The 17447-nt window shown below is 47.0% G+C and overlaps 1 protein-coding gene across 16 annotated transcripts in view; it reads right to left on the bottom strand.

Annotated features, from left to right (window-relative positions):
• dlg1b (discs large MAGUK scaffold protein 1b) overlaps nucleotides 1-17007 on the bottom strand; it is a 92217-nt gene extending 75210 nt beyond the window's left edge. For 7 of the 16 annotated variants that reach the window (XM_076745456.1, XM_076745457.1, XM_076745460.1 and 4 more), the window contains exons 1-3: nucleotides 16168-17006; nucleotides 13882-14013; nucleotides 467-630 (exon numbers count right to left, since the gene is read on the bottom strand). In XM_076745456.1, coding sequence (XP_076601571.1) covers nucleotides 467-630; nucleotides 13882-14013; nucleotides 16168-16186 — 315 coding nt within the window. In that variant the 5' untranslated portion in view covers nucleotides 16187-17006. Of the gene's footprint in view, nucleotides 1-466; nucleotides 631-13881; nucleotides 14014-16167 lie in introns of all 16 variants that reach the window. The other 9 variants (XM_076745478.1, XM_076745458.1, XM_076745459.1 and 6 more) reach the window with 3 other exon arrangements.
• Between the last annotated feature and the right edge of the window lie 440 nt (nucleotides 17008-17447).

Here is a 17447-nt window from a genome sequence, read left to right as displayed (position 1 = left end):
AAAGCACGGTCAGCACCAAACAACAACGAACACGATGAGCCAGAAAACCAACAGAAACACAAACAGAGGGACGACGCAGCAGCTTTCGTGGACAGGTGATCATTAAAGCACTGAGAGCAGAGACGGAGGCTCGTGTCCACCTCTGAGGAGGAGCACACGTCAGTATCATGATGAAGAGTTTCGGGTTGGGACGTGACATGGTGTTGACGGCTCCGTCCGTCCTGCTCTCCTCCACACAGCAGCCTGAAGCCGTTTGTGGTGATAATAAAAGCGCCTTCAGTCATCGTCCCGCAGCCTTCGGAAAGCTGTGATCTATTTTAATATTCTCTATTTTTACTGGAGGCTGTTCTGCTTCTGTTACCAACAAACTTATTTTCAGTCGGGGGGTTTGGTGACGGTTGACTTCCTGTCCTGTTTGTCACTGAGCCGTCAGTCAGCTGGTGTCTGAGCTGTGATTGGTTCTTACCTCGATGCTGGTGCTAAGGCTGGGCAGAGTGTCCGAGGTCACCGTTGTGCTTTGAAGGCTGGAAAAGTCCCACAGGTTGACGGGCGCCATGGGGTCCGCCGCCTTGGAAGACTCCACCCATCTCTGACTGTCCAATAAGGTCACTTCGTAAAATTCCTGGATATCTGCGGCGACAGAGGACCAGACAAACAACGGAAATCAAAGAGGTCCCACTCTGACACCAGATTCATGAGATTTTTCATTCGAGGTGGCGTTCGCCGACAGGCAGCTCTGCAAACAGGCCTGTTTTTTCTAACTAACACAGCAAAAACACACATTTAGGAACAGACAGAACAGACAGAACAGACAGAACAGACGGTACAATGTTTCAGAGCAGAGACATAAAGCTGCTGCATTACTGAACCTGCAGAGGATGGACCGAGCACAGGAAACATCTGAGATGGGAAACAGAATCAGTCTGATAAACTATTAAATCCTGAGCTGGATGAGCTGAAGGACAGTAAACAGCAGGGCAGGAGCTGTTCATCCCATTCTGTTGATGTTGATGTATTCAGTGTTTTTTACTCTGAGCACTCAAAGCGCCACAGTTCACCCATTCAGACACACACTCACACACCAACGACACAGAGAATAAGTTGGGGTTCAGTATCTTGCCCAGGGATTGAACCGTCTGTATTACAGAAGTACACAGCCAGTGTTCCACAGGCCTGTCTATCAAGTGGACGGACATACAGCAGCAGAGGAGGCTTTCCTGTGACCACAGAGCAGCAGAGCCCGAGCTGCAGCGTGAAGCCTGGCGCTAACGTTAGCTCAGGCTACGACAGACGACACACGAAGCTATGTGAAGAAACAGACTTTATTGATCCCAATTTGGGAAATTCTTGTGCTGCATCAGCAGGTTAAACATACACATAAACATGAAATACACGCAACAAAGAAGAACAAGGATGACGAAACGGCTTCAAATGAGGTGAACGTTCACAGTTTCTCTCCACTGCCTCTTAATATCAAACACTCCAACACTGCTCCAGTCTGGGGCTACAGCATGTGCTACGAGCCGCATTAGCTGCAGAACATGCTAATGCTAAACAGGCTAACCAGCAAACCAAACAGTAAAGGAACGTAAACATGTCAAAGCTAAAGGTTCAGTTCATCCTCGAGCTTCACTTTGAATCCTGATGCTCAAAGCGGCTGAACTACAATGATCGGCTGCAGGGACATTTCCATCAAGTCAATCCTCTGGACCTCCTCTTCCTCAGATGTTCAGAGTTGATGAAGAGGTTTGTGTTGGAGAACCCAGTGTGTGCTGTTCATTTTATTAGCTTCTACGGCTTCGTGTTATTAGAGTCTGCGAGGGAACCAGTAGTTAGCTGGTGTAACTCCAGTTCTGTGAGCTGTTCTCGACCTACGTCATGTTTCTAAAACCTTCATCGCGGTAATGACAGTGTTGTCCATGTGGTGGCAGAACCAGACACCAGTGACGGTGATGAAACCGGTAAACCGGCCACCCCTAACAGTCATCACGATAATCGTGGAAAGTGATCATGATCAGAATATACTCTAATATTCTACGTCTGATATTTGGTAGCATTAAGACTCCAGTCATGGAGAACGTCGCGTTCGACTGCAGAGCGAAGCAGCTTCCAGGTGTCTCCCTCCTGTGACCTCAGTGTGTGTTCTGCCTATGGTACAGTCTTACAGTGTTTTTAATCATCACACACCTTCACTGGTTCAGTCCATCTGTGTGAGGCTAACACTATAAAAAGCCTCCAGGCCAGTGGTCACATTCAACATGCTTTTTATATTTGGAGGAGGGCTTACAGTGAGCGCGCGTCTAAAATAGCCGAGGCTTTCTTTGGCTCGCCGCGGCAGCTGACCGCGGCCGGCACAGATGTTTCCCATTAACCATCAGATCACCACTACAAACGAAACAGCGGCACATTCATCAGGTCCAAATGTACAATCTGCAGCACAGACGCCGCGACTGCTCCGTCACACGTTCTGTCCTGACGAAGGTCGTGATGTTGGGCCGCGGTTAGAGGAGGCGGCGTGTGTGTCGCTGAGCTGCAGAGTGTGACGGCGGATTGGACCGTTGATACTGACGGCGGCTGTATCTGAACACGTCACCTCCTCTCTTTGTTTAACCAGACTGTGCACACACACACCTCTCAGTGAACAGGCGTATCTAATAAAGTGGCCACTGAACATTTGTTTTCCTTGAGTTTAAGCTCACAATGATTCACCTGCAGTTGTTTAAGGTGGGTTTAACTTCTGCTTCAGTGACAGTGAACCGCAGCTCAGCAGCAGCAGACCTCTGCTCTGTTTCACTTCTGATTACAGGTGCTTGGCTTCACCTGTAAAAACACCCAGCAGTGATGTCACAGTGTCCTGGAGTGCACCTTACATCACTGCAGACAGGTGAGAGGAAAACCACTGGAGGTCAGCGTTGACTTCATGTTTACACTCGTGGTTAAGTCACTGTGCGTTCGTCACACCTTAGCTGTGAATCAACAACAGGTTTATCTTCTCTTTGTTTTATCTTCTGGAGCAAACAACGAAACGACAAACAAAGAAATAAGAAACAAAAATCTGATGAGTTGAAGAGCACAAAGCAGCCTCCTCTTCATCAAAACTCTAATGTGGAAAACTCAGACATCCACAGACACACACACAGAACCTTCAGGCCAAAGCTGCCAAACAGCAGCTCACTGACAGTCGTCTCACGGAGACGTTTCAGGTCTGTCTCATGAGCATCAGCCAACAGACGACATTCACTGGTGACGTCTGACTGTTCGCCAGGGATCAAAGTGTGGAAACACTGACAACGACGCAGAACAAAAGAGCGTCGGCAAGAACCTACAAACACAGAACATGAGCTGAATGTCCTCAAATCTGTTGCCAAAGTGCATGCTGGGAAGGCTACCAACACACCTTCACCATGTACCTGCAATCACATGATCAGCACTGAGCCAACACTGATGATGGTTTCAACTCTCTACTCATGTGGTCTTTATTTCAAAATAAGAGCGCAGTGTAATTCAATACAACTTCATCAAAGACGAACAAATCAACCCTCAAACTGCCTTCAAAGATCAAGATTAGCTGGATAAGAACACGGGATTCTTTGGGCCTGGTAACAAAATGTTTCTCCATCTTTCTCCATCATCCAGTCCGACAGCAAGCTTACATGTATATAAGTAGCCTGACAGAGATAAAGCGACGGCTGAGCTGTAGAAAAGGACTTATTGCACGTGCAGGTTCATCCTCGGTAACGGCTGCCGAACAGTCAGGAACTTCTGCGACGCTCAGGAGGACTTCCTTCGGCTCGACTCTTTCACAGTAAAAGCCAAACATGCCTGAGCGACGCTGCGTCGGTGCCACGTGGAGCTGCAGTAACTCCACTCTGTAATCTGGTCTGTGCAGCATCAGACCGGCTCTGCTCGACTACAACACGATCAAAAACACATTCAGACCCATGAACCACCTCACAGGCCACACAGCAGACGGGCCAAACCACCATATTTATATCAGCGTCATTCACGGACCGGCTTATTTTGCACTAAATCCTCTAATATAGCTGACAGCAGCTGCAAGAACGCGACTCAGCAAAGAGGAACCAAATCAGTGAAAACTGGCCAGAACACAGACAGAACTTTTCACAGATAAACTGTTACGTAATACTCTTTGATGACTGAAAATAGCTTCAAACATCTACAGAGTACAGAAGAAGCTGATGTAAGACCTAAAAATAACACCTTCCCGGTTCTCTTCCAAAGCCGTCTCATCGTTTTGTCTCTCCTTATAACGACTGTATTAATTGTGTTTTTCTGTTTCAGCCACAGCAGCTCGACTCTACACAGAGAGATATACAGTATGTACTGCATGTACATTTACACACATATATATACACACACACACACACACACACACACACACACACACACACACACACACTGACGTGGTTCAGACCTTCATGTTCCCCTCAGGATGAATCGTAATCACTCTGGGGATCCTCTGACTTTTCATGCAGTGCTTTGGTTTATGACCAAACACCTGCAGGACTCATGACATCCCATTCGCCTCGGACAGACTTTGTCTTTGGTCCTTACTGACAAATGCTAGCACGCTAACGTGCTAACTTAGGCTGCTGAACATGGTAAACACTGGGCCTGCTGAACATCAGCCTGTTAGCGTGCTGATGTTAGCATTTAGCTCAGAGCATCACTGTCCTCAGAACAGCCTCACAGAGCTGTTAGCATGGCTGTTAGCCTCGTTCCTGAAGCAGAATCCACTGAAATGGACTGCGGGGAGGTGAAGGTCAGCCCGGGTCAGCCTGAGGAGGGGGTTCACTGTAAGGTGTGAAAAAAGGACCCTGCACACTGGGGAGGAAGATAAATAACAAGCAGACAGCTGAAGAATGTCGTTTTACTTCCAGCACCCAGTCGAATCCTGGCCTGGAGGCTGCAGGGCACGGCCTCCTGATAACTCATCTGATTGGATGGAGGTGTGGTCAGCAGTTGTGAAGTTGTACAAGTATTTACTGTGTAAATGTTCATTTCTGGACCTGAGCAGGAAACTTCTCCTGAAGTTGTTGCACACAGTTACTGCTGACAAGCTCAGGTGACCAATCAATACATTTTCTTTGAAATCTGAACCTTTTCTCTTCATCGTCACCTGTGTGGAAACCCTTTGCAGGTTACAGCTTCTCACTGAGACTCTGTGCTTTCCTCTGGTTCACGTCACTCAACGTGGACGTTGGTGGCTGAGGAGACGTGTCCCTGCTCTCGGTCTGAGCGTCCTCCAGGGACGACCTTAAACACAGCACCGTATCGATGTCCAATAAAAAGGAACCTCTGTGGAATTATGGGAGATCATTTTACAGTGAAACCAGTGATGTGTTTCCCAAGTTAGAGTTCTATGTTTGACAGCAGCACTGCAGTCACCACAGACGGCCACAGACAGGAGGGACGGAGGACCGTCTGTGAGGAGAAGACAGACCCTGAACCTGGTCCGGAGCTCAGACTCAGCTGCTGAAACAATGAGTCTACACTTACGAAGCACAAAGACCAAGCGTCCAAACTATCTGTAGGTGAGTTTGGACACTACAGATCCATCAGTCCTACTGTTTTTGGAGGTCTTGTTGCAGCTACAGCTGTTCATGTTGACACCATGACAATGCTGACAGACAACAATCACTGGATTACTGATGGCACTGCAGAAAACATCCAAACATGAAGTCATGTGGAGAGTCTGTTTTTTCGACTCTTTAAGTAACCCGTGCTGATTTTAGCAGTATTTGTACGACGTCTGTGTGTTCAGTGTCTGAGAGGAAGGCTTTGACACAAATCCTGCCATTCAGGTGCACAGGGAGGAGACAATGTGGACGCCTGAATGAAGAATACAAAGACATGTCCAACACAGAGGCCCAAACAATCATACGACGATGTTTTCTGAGCGGTATCTCCCAAAGAATGAACCATAATGGTGTGTTCAGTTCACTTGTGTTTGACCTTCAGATATTAAATCAAACTAGAGACAGCTGACAGATAGCTGGCGTCTCTAAACAGACCCAGCGGCTGATCAGAGAACAGCCCTTCTGTGAGAGCAGACTGTGATCACATTAACCAGTTAGACTGCCGAACGCAACACAACAGCTTCTATTCTGCAGCCCAATAAAAGACCACACCTATTCAGAGCAGCAGCTGTGTGGAAAACACACAACGTCCAGGATAACACGCGGAACACGAACTCACCACGCCCACAGGGCGTGCAGAGGTCAACCACACTGAGCAAACACTCATTCAAACTGGCGAGACTTTAAACTGGTACCACTGGAACACCTTCAGGATCCTTAAAGTCGACTTTGAGACGTGAAACGCTGAGCTGTCTTTTTAGTAAGTCAGTCTTCTACACAAACAGTTATCAGCTAACAACACGCCAGAAGTCAAGATCTTAAAAACACAGACACGTCTCTGAGGACAACCTGAGGACAACCTGAGGACAACCTGAGGACAGGAGGGCAGAGCGTTTCTACACCCGTTCAATAAACAACACTCTGCATGTGAATCAGACAGAGCTAAGCTAGCAGGTTCCCCCTGCTTCCAGTCTTTGTGCTAAGCTAAACGTGTCCTCTGAGACATCCGGCTGGACAGGATTTCTAACGCTGTCGGACTGTTTTGAGAGCAGACTCTCAAATGGTGGCTGCACGACTTTCAAACTTTTCACTGAAACAAATGGAGAGACCACAGAGCACGCTGAGAGGACGTTTAACAAGCTCAGTCCAAGGATGGCAGAAGATTCACCTGCAGCTGTCTGAGGGAGGCCAGGGCTGGAGGTTTAAGGTCTGATGTCTCTGGGGACACCTGAGGACAGAAGCTGGCCAAAGATCTTCACCTGGCTGAGCAAACAAAGACCAGTCACGTTAAGGAGGGAGGAACTGGAGTCCAGACGGACCCAGCACTGCCTTCACTTTATCTCCAGTTCCACTTTGAGCACAGTTTAGCTGATGTCACTTCCTGTAAATGTTTCACATTAAAGGCATAACAGGAAAGGGCGTGAATATGTCATCTGAGCTACTGGAAAGCTTTTTATGAGCTTCACCTTCAGTAACTGAAGAGCAGTGAAAAACAGAATGAATGAATGAAAACATTATTTTAGTTAAAGTGCTCATCACACTGTGGATTTAACAGGTGGACATGGATGAAGTGAGTTTGTATCAGCGGCAGAGGAACACAGCAGCAGATCAGAGAGGTGGAGAACGTCGACTGAACCCCAACATCAAACCATGAAGCAGAACAGGAGAAACTGTAAATCCACCACTGACAGGAGCGTGTTTCAAATCCAGAACGTTCGGAGGTTTTGGACTGTCGGTCAGAGAAAATAAGATATTTGAAGATCTTTCACCGTTTTCTGATATTTTCTACACTTAATGATCACTTCATGAAAAGAGTCAGTACCCGCAGCCCTCGACCCTTCGGCCAGCCAAAACACACAGTTCAGACACGCTGCAGTCAGAGTAACATCCACATGTTCAGGACTGAAAACTGCATTCAGCTGATGCCATCTGAGAGGAATCAGGCCAGTCTGAACTGAAAGACAGAAGAAAAACAGAGTGAAGCACACAGCTCTCTCTCTCTGTAAATCAGTTGGGGGGGGGATTATGGACTGGGGTAATCGTCGTGTCCACAGAGGGATTACACTGTGCTCGGCCTGCTGCAGACATCTCTTTTTGGGGGGGTTTGGCAGATTGAAAACTGTGTGGCAGAAATCTATTTTTCATTAGCGACACTCGGATGCTGGGACGTCAGGGTGAGCGTGACAAACACACCGAGGCCTGGGACACACAGGGGGACGCCGAGTGTCCATGTTCAAGCAGCTTGACATGAAGCTGCAGCAGGCAGAGTCAGTGTGACGGCATCGAACTAATTACCATTTAACACGAGGAGCCAAAGCGACGACGACGCGGTATTACGAGTTATTGTCTGTTCGGGAGTCACATCAGGATATCGTGGTGCTGCTCACATTAGTGGTTTCATTTAAAACTAACAAAGTACGTAAGAGACACTTTTGTTTTGGTCAAACTGAACATCAGTTTCATTTTGTCATACAGTCACATATACAGCATTATAAATACAAGGCATTCTTACCAAAGTCACATCGACCATCACAGACCGCAGCACTTCACCTCTGACTTAAAAAACTACATGAAATTCATGTGTTCAATTGTGTGTGGCTCAAACTGGGATGAACTGGTGAAAAGGGGAAAAAACATATAACCAACATTTTGTTCGACAGTCTGATGAAATTCGGCCAGCAGCGTATCGCTAACGCTGAGAGCATCAACCTTGACCACGCTCGCTCACAGGATGAAGACTTTCTCCACAGTGAGCTTCTTCTTATGTTCACACTGTTATTGGTTTCCACTTCCCGCCGTCCATCATCCATCCACGACCCGCAGCCTCACAAACCCCGACCACACCTGATGTGGACATCTGCTGTGGACACTTCAACACGGAAATCAACGTGACGTGACTGTGCTCCAAGCAGCAGAGCAGCCAAACGGAAGAAGGATGAAGGCGGAGAGAAGGAAACAGGCCACTGAGTTCACACCGATGATGATGATGATCTCCACTCATCTATTAGTGATGAAGATGCTGAGAGGAGGAACCTGAACTGGATGTTTGCAGGATGAACAGAAACTGAAGGAATCGAGCCGTCGCTGTCGTCTGGCTATGAAACTCTTCCCCCATGAAGCATAAAACCAGAGTCTCTGTCGTTCAGAAACGTTTTTTGACCGGGAAAAAAATCGGTTTAAGTCTCTCATGTGAAAACACTTCCAGCGTTAAATGTGAAAATATTTCGTCTCTCTCGCTTCTCTCCCAGTTTGGTGAATTAAAAGTCTACTTCAACCAAAGCAGAGTCGGTGGTGATTGTTGGAGCAGTGAAAGACAAACCAAGAAGGTTCTGGTGAGTTGGTCGAGTTTTACGATGATAAAATTACTGTTTCTGTAAATGGAGTCTGGTGGCTTTGGTGAGAGTCATACAACAGCTGTTTCTGGTTAAACTGGAGGGTTTTCGTTGCAGCCGGTTTTCCAAAAAACAAGGGAGGGTCCATAATCAGATAATAGGTGGCCAGAACCTCCCGTGTTTGTCCGGGACATTGTCTTCCAGGACATGTGGACCAGCACCAGCTGGAAGCTCAAACACCACTTTGATAGCAAATGAAATGTAGGTCAAACTGAAACGTGTAAATAATTCAACAACATGGTAACAAGACATTATTTCATTTCTTTATTTTGTAATGTCGAACTTTTTAAAGGACATGTTTCTGTTGAAGTAATACAAAAGTACTAATTAAACGATAAGCTGAGCTGTCTGCTCTCACTGCTCCAAAACCAACATGGCAGCAAAAACAAAGAAAAGAAACACACAAGATAACAAAAAGCAGCTGTTCAGAGTGTGTGCGTGTGTGTGCGTGTGTGTGCGTGTGTGTGTGAGCACCTGTGTTTGCATGGGTGTGCTCAATTTAGACTTGCCCACATTTGCAGGACAAACTGTGAAGTCCAGATTTAATAATTTAACCACTGTAGACAAAGACTGAAGCTGGACTCCTTCAGGATCGTCTCCTCCGTCCTCGAGCTGCCGTGTCTGTCTGCAGACGTCTGTCAAAGCATTGGAACGCGATACCGCCGTCATACGGAAGCGCTTCTGTCGTCACACGCGTCGTGCACGGCGGCAGCGTTTCTCTGATGCTCAGCAGTTTTAATTCAGACTGCAGTACAAAGCTTCGCTGCGTTTGAGCTTCAGAAATCTAACTGTGGACGCTGTTCTACTATTTGACCAATGAAAGAGCTAAGTTAGTGAAAAGCTCTTTGATTCAGAAAACAGCGACTAACATCACGTCACTGAGACATGTGGCTAAAGGGGTAACACGGCTTCTTTTAGCGCTGCTGCTGCCAACACTGACAAACACACACACCAACCACTACTGTCAAAACTGTCCAAAAATGAAGCTCGAATACTAATCTACACATAGCATGTCCATAGGAGGGAAAACCAAGACGAGAGACGTACCACTGTCAACGTAAACACGTCTTTTCAAAAGATCTACACATTACAAAATAAACAAAGTAAAGTCCGCTAACATAGCTAACATAATTCATCAACGCAGGATGAATTATGTTAGTTTCCACTTGACTTACATTATATTTTCAATCAATGAGTGGAAAGGATCCATTGTTATTAACCAGAAACAGCTGTTATATCACTCCCACCAAAGCCACCAGACTCCATTCACAAAAACAGTAATTTTATCATCGTAAAAGACACTTCAGTCAAACGTGACAAAACACACTTCATCTTTTCACTGTTCCAACGATCATCAGTAAGTCTGGTTTGGTTGAAATAAACAACACAAAAAGCTTCGTGAAAGAACAGTTTCCACTTCCAAACCTGCTGCTCTGGTTCTTTAAACGGCTTCAAATGAGGTGAACGTTCACAGTTTCTCTCCACTGTCTCTTAATATCAAACACTCCAACACTGCTCCAATCTGGGGCTACAACAGGTGCTGCAAGCCACATTAGCTGCAGAACATGCTAACGCCAAACTCAGCAGGCTAACCAGCAAATCAAACAGTAAAGGAACGTAAACATGTCAAAACTAAAGGTTCTAAGTCTGACGTCAGCATCAGTTCATCCTCGAGCTTCACTTTGAATCCTGATCCTCAAAGAGGCTGAAGTACAATGACGAGCACACACATAGCGTTTTATCTGTTAGCCTGAGAGTCTCCCAGTTGTTGTTGTGGAAACATTATAATCAAGTCAATCCTCTTCCTCGGACGGTCAGAGTAGATGAAGACTTTTGTGTTGCCGTGTGTTGTTCATAGTGTTAACTTCACATCTTTGTGTCAGTGTTACAGACGTGAAAGTAGTACTTACTTGATGTAACTCCAGTTCTATGAGTACGTGCATACCGCCACGCCCAAATACACTCCAGAACATTTTAAAAGGACCTGCAGATGGACGGTTATCCTTTGATGGTGAAGTCTGGTGAAGCTTAAAGCACTGATCTTCACTTTTCCAGCCAGACAGCTGAAAAGGTGCCAGACGCTAAGTTAGAGAGTCATTCAGTCCTGGGAAACTCAAACAGATCGGACCACATTCCTGCTGCTCGGCGTCCGTTAACCCTGCAGCAGCGTCCCGTTAGCTGGCAGCGAGGTGACGCCGCGTAACAAAAACATACCGCTATCATCAAACCTCCACACAGAAACCTGCAGGATGACTTCTGTATCACAGCGACTGACAGGACGAGACTCACTGCCATCCTCGTTAAAGAACTGGCTCATGTATGTGTTTTTGTGCTCGTGAACATGGTTTTGAACCAGCTTCATGTGGGAAAAAGTGAAGAATAACAACAACATGTGGTCATCAAACCGCACTTCACAATCAAACAGGCTAAATAAAGCACAATTCCACCCTCTGTTGTGTCTCTGCTGCACACAAACAGATTGACACATTACACCAAACACCAACAAAGGGCCAACACGCTGAGTGACAGGCTGCAATGAAAACATATCAGCGCGTGTGTCCACAGACCAGGAGCTCGTTAAGAGCTCGTCAAGAGCTGTGAGTCTCCTCACACTCCAGTTTATTACACCGTCATTCCTCCGGCTGTTTGACAGGACGGACTGTGACTCTGATTTCGACAGATCCGTGAGTCTATCGACCCAACCTTCAGCTGCTTCATGTCCCTGAAACACAAACAGACACCTCACACACTTCACTACATTACTGAAAGTCTGTGGCTGGAAAACACTGTGCAAACCACAAATCAACCCTTCACCTGTCACTGACTTTCATCTTAAATCTGAAAAACTTCTTCTTCCCTGAAATAATCAGTTGTTTGGTTATCACAACAGAAACAGAAAAAGTCAACTATAACGAACCTGAAGTCAGCTCATGTCTTCATCGTGCTACGGTCTTTCAGTTTACAACGAAGAAACTGACAAATCAGCAAGATAATTTTTTAAGGACATCAACCAATCAGCAACCAGCAGGAAGAACAGTTACACCTGTGAAGACAGGAAGTGGGATGTTGTTTCGGTAGCCTGAGAACGTTCTGCCATCGAGAGCTGCTGCGACTAAACAAAGTGAAAAACAGTTTGGGGAGAAGAAGAGTTGATTTCAACCAAAGCAGAGCTGCTGGTGATGGTTGGAAGGAGGAAAACAGAAACAAACACCTTCAGCGGACGAACACTGAAGGTGCCAAACGTCCGGAGGGATTCGCGGCTGCTGGCTGCAGCGCTCTCAATCAATGCTGGACCAATTTCAAAAACTGTCTTCTCAATTAGTCACTTAGACAGAAAAAGATGGACAAATGGGTCCATAAACATAGAAAATATTTGACTGGAGGTTCTCTCATTTGTTCAGGACACTGAAACCTTCCAGGAGACGACTGACAGTCCGGTCTGCTCCTCAGCCACGGAGTTACCGAGTTTAATATACTTTCATGCTTTAACTACACGGCGTGGACTGGGCACAACAGTTACTCTGCAAAGCCGATGGTCCTTCACAGTGCTGGTTATGTGTCTTCAGAAATTAACCCTAAACATCCATAAGACACATCTAGACCATGAACGGTGAGAGCGTTACATCAGGACGTGAGGTGAACTCTGCAGCAGCTTCTGAACGAAGCAGGAGATGGAGGTCTGACGATGAGCTCAACGCGAACCTCGCGTGTCGGGTCACGTTTCGTTAGGATACGAGTTCTTCTCAGGGATTTTTCAGCAGAAGTCAAACACAAAAGAACCTCCGAAGTAAAGAAGATGAAAGGATAAAAGGCCAAACATCTTCCAGATACACAAAAATTACACAAGTTGGTGAAAAATCTGCTTGTATTGCTGCTGGTTGGCTAAATGTACGTGTGGGCTGGTGTATGACAAGGCTGCTCTGAAACCGTTAACTCTGACTGAAGCTGGACACGTGGCTCTGCAGGTAAATCATGGAGGACAAATCAGAAACTGGCAAAGGTGTCACTTCAGCCCATCTTTTCAGGACCTGGTGTTTTTCTTCCACCGTTTGTGTTTCCTGTGTGTTCTAACTCTCAGCCCCCCCGACGGTGACGCCAACACGCCGACAAACTTTACGACCTCTCGCCCCACCGCCACCGCTCGCACAGAAGAAACTAACACGAGGAAGGCTGCAGCCACCAAGACGACTCCTTCCTACAAACAGGCCGAGGTCGAGGAGGTCGGCGGGAGCTGTGAGCACGTCATCGGCTTACCGACATTCATGACCTGATATCTGACCTTCAATAATGAAATCGGTGGTTTACGCAACATGAGGGACGTACAGATTCGTCGATATCACACAGAAACACACACCTGACGTAAAGTCTGCATGAGACTGGAGGAACAACAAGTACCAGTACAGCTGTGGAAAAGTGATCACAACATGAAGAGATGAAACACCAGACGGAGATGTTGTAAAGATATGGAGTACAACCTGCATCCTGCTCTGCATGTAGACACGTTTCTGTTTGAGCTCCTTCTAGTTCTTGTTTTCAGGTGATCAGTGAGTATCAGATTCCATTTCTGCCAGTAAATCCCTGAATGCTGCACAACTGGACCTTTAACTCTGAGCTTCACCAAACGGAGTATTTTTAATGTAGGTTCCACTTCCTGCTCAGGACAGGACACAGTCACTAAAATGAATTCTGGCCTTGTGACACTTGTGGCCTTACTAAAAACCTTATCAAACTTTGAAGGACGGCTCCTGGTTTTCCAGGATTTTTGGCCTATTTTGTCCTTATTTCAGGATTTTCCAAGGCCTGGAGGCTGCATGACAGCGCTCCAGGAGTTTTCCGGACGTGTGGCGACTCTTTGTTCAGTGTTTTCAGGATCAGAGAGCCGATCTTACCTATGAGAGCCTGGAAAAGGTTGCTCTGGAAGATGTCAATGACCCTCTGGATGGACTGTCGGAGCTGCCGGTCCTCGGCGTGCTGCAGCTTGGCACGGTACTCCTCCAGCAGCAGCAGGGCTCGCTGTGCATCTGGGCGACAGGAGGAGGAGGAGGAGGAGGAGGAGGAAGCAGAGATGAGTTGGGGATAGGGCAGAGCAGTTGCTGGTTCATTCTGGGCCTCGGCAGCTAATGAAAAGTGAGCTGAGGCGCGATGGCGGCAGAGTGCAGCTCGAGCGGCGCAGACGAGCGACGCAGCGTCGGAATGAACAGCTGCTTCACTGCTGCAACACCTAATACTCTAACGTTCAGTTAAATACATCAATACTACCAGATACAAGGACGTTTAAGACTGTGGGAAGGATTGACTGTGGGCCAGTGTCAGTTTAACTATAGAGCCCCCCGCCCCCCCACAGAGAAGTGCAGCATAAAGGTCAGTGGATCAGCCTCAGACCGAACATCAGGCCAGATTTAGGATCACGCTGCATGAAAACATCTGAACCTGCTGCTGAAGAAAACAAACCCTGACTCAACAGAAACTGAAGGAATTAGATAAAACACATGACAAAAAGTGATGAAAAGAAATCCAAGACTGTTCAATGACTTTTAAGGAGCCGGAGAAAGAGTTTGACGGAGAGTTAAAACAATGAGTGAAGGGCTCCAGCTCACCATGACGCTCATTATAAATGTCTATAAACTGTCAGAAAAAGGTGAAAAACGGTCCCAAACACAAACATATTTAGATCGCTACGCTATAAAACAAAGAGAAGAAGAAGAAGTCCTCACATTTCAGCCGCTGGAGTCAAAGGACGCCCGCTCTGCTTCAGACAGGACTTCAAGCCATTAAGCGTTTATTCAAAGTGTTTTTTAAAGTCATTTCCTGCTGATCCAGTCATTGATTAAGTGTCAGGTCGGTTGATGCTGCCGCTGGACAGATCGACTGTTTAACACCAGAACAAAGAACTTATTCTATGCTCCTTCATATTATTTTAATATGTATTTATGTTAATTATCTCACTCTTTTCTTCATCCAGTTACTGTATTTTACACGCCTGTGCACTCGTGTGTCGCTCTAACTGTCGTCTGTTGCTCAGGTTGAATGTCTGTTCATGTTTTAATCTTTTTCTGACAACTAAATATGCTTGATGAAGGACAGAGGTCCCTTTGGGCTCTGGGAGCTTAAAGTGAGGACACGCTTTCTATAATCTATGGACCGAACGAGTCGCCGGTTAATCAAACCAGCAGATTATTCGATAATGAAAATAACTGTTAGTTTCCAACACGGCCTTTAAAAGAAGGTCAGTTACGGCTGACAGGAAATCAAAAACTGATGATTTTAGTTTGAACTGAGGCGGAGTTTGGTTGTTTTTCAGTCGTGTGATTTGGTACTTTTCTTAATGTCAAAATGAACTTAAAATAAATTAAACTCCAGCATTAAACACTGAGGGAAACCCTGCAGAGCACCCACATCCAACAGCTTTAAAAACGGTCAATCAATCGTTTAAGTTATTGATTAAAACAGTGAAGTTTTTCCTGCTTTCACGTCGTTTTGTGCACTTTGCTGTTTTTGTCTTCTGGTGAAACTGAAAGTTTCGTTACTGACGTTTAACAGATCAGAAAACAACATTATCATTGAATTGAATTAAACTCAGCAGATCCCTGCAGATCTCAGCAGATCTCAGCAGATCCCTGCAGATCTCAGCAGATCCCTGCAGATCCCTGCAGATCCCTGCAGATCTCAGGCCCAGTCAGAGCGCTGCAGTGACAGTACAGGAGTTAAAATATAAAGACTAAGTTTAATTTCTATTAACTCTCCGTTTGGGGCCACAGACTCTCACTACACAAGTTGATTAATGTCAGAAATCTAAAGGAATATTTCCGGAAACTTTGCAGTTAACCTGCTTGCAGGATGCTGTTGAAGACCTTGTAAATATTTTATTAATATTAGAGTTTATTTTTAGTTGGGCTCGTCTCCAGACAAGGTGCCCCATATACAACTTGGTTAGCAACGGCGGCTAACCGGCTAGCCCTACTTTAACTCACTTCACCTGGCCGGCACGGCACGGCTCAGTAAGGCCGAAATAAGCCGTGTGGACGGTGTCTGGGTCGAGTTGTGCCTGTTGGTGTGTGTCCGTGTTTGTTGGGCTGTTGTGTTTCTCCGGACGAGGCTGCAGTTTGACTTTCTCCCAGCAGGCAGCCGTTAGCCGTGCTAGCTTGCTAGTTCATATGTGAGTGAGAGCGGCTTACCTTTCTTTCTCACTGGCATGGTAGAGTCTGGCTCGGCTCGGTACGGAGCTACTTCTGTGTTAGCCGCATACACTCCTCACACAGGGCGGTTTTTATTGATTCTTCCGCCGGTTAAATCCCGCTGTCACCGCTCCAAGTGGCGGCTGAAGAAAATCCCTCCACGACGCCACCAAGTTCCCCTTCGAGCCAAACAAGCCTCCAAACTAACTGTCAGGAGAAACTGACGCGTCCACGAAAAACCAACGCGAAGTCCGGAGGGAGGACAAGCGCGAGCGGCAGTCCCGCGTTAAACTAACGCCACAGACAGCTCCGGGGAGCGCCGTCCTCTGCCCGCCTCTCCGTGCTGCAGTTCCCCGCTCGACTGGCTCCGTGCCCCGTCGTGCACCGCGCAGGCTGACCGCGGCGGCTCCACACGGCGGCTGGAAAGTGGAGATCTAGCTTTCACTGACCGGGAGCTGCCGCGCGCCGAACTCCGTGCAAAAAACGCTCCGTTTCCGCGCAGGCTGAGCGCCAGGCGGTGCATGCGTGAGCTGACCGCCGCTGCTGCGGTGGAGGAGGGCAATCAGCTCCGGAGCTTTAGTGGCTCTTCAGCGATAAACAGAACTTCAAAGTCCAGCCTGGTGACACACCTCAACTCCGCCGTGCCGAGTCCGCACTGATTTATCCCGCACTGGCACGCACACTGCGCGTCCCTCCCTGCACAGCCTGCGTTGTGCATTCGTGTCAAACTTCTCTCGGTGTAAATCCCTCCTCCCTTTTTCTTCAACTTCCTCTTTTTTCCTGCTTCTGCTCTTTTCTTCCTCTACTTCTTCCTCCTGCACCTCCCCAGGTCTACAAATCCCAAACTTTCCTCCAAAATGGCGTCTCCCAGAGCTGGAAATGTGAACCATGTGATTTCCAAAAGCCTACCCCTCCGACCTGCCGCCCAATCATGCAGCTCACCTACAAGACCAAGGAGGAAGAGGAGGGTGAGGGTGGAGGAAGAAAAAACTTTTGAATTAAGAGAGAAGGACGGTGAAAGTCTGAGAGAAAAGACGACGAGACAGCAAGAGGAGGGGGGAGGAAGAGGAAGAGGAGGTGAAATTTGGAAGAAAGCTTAGGAGGAGGAAGAAAAGCTCCAGGATGAAGAGGGGAAAAAACGCTGAGAGGAGGGGGAGTGCGGTGAAAGATGGAGGAAGAAGAGGTGAAAGATGGAGCAGAGGGTAGAAAATAGAGAGAAGAAAAAAATCAGTGAAATGAAGAGGGATGGAGGTGAAGACTGGGGAGAAAAGGAGGTAAAT

This window comes from Chaetodon auriga, chromosome 12, assembly GCF_051107435.1.
Source record: "Chaetodon auriga isolate fChaAug3 chromosome 12, fChaAug3.hap1, whole genome shotgun sequence".
In the NCBI taxonomy this organism is placed as follows: Eukaryota; Metazoa; Chordata; class Actinopteri; order Chaetodontiformes; family Chaetodontidae; genus Chaetodon; species Chaetodon auriga.
Note: the sequence above shows the minus strand (reverse complement) of the source record. Positions and strands in the feature narration are given on the sequence as shown.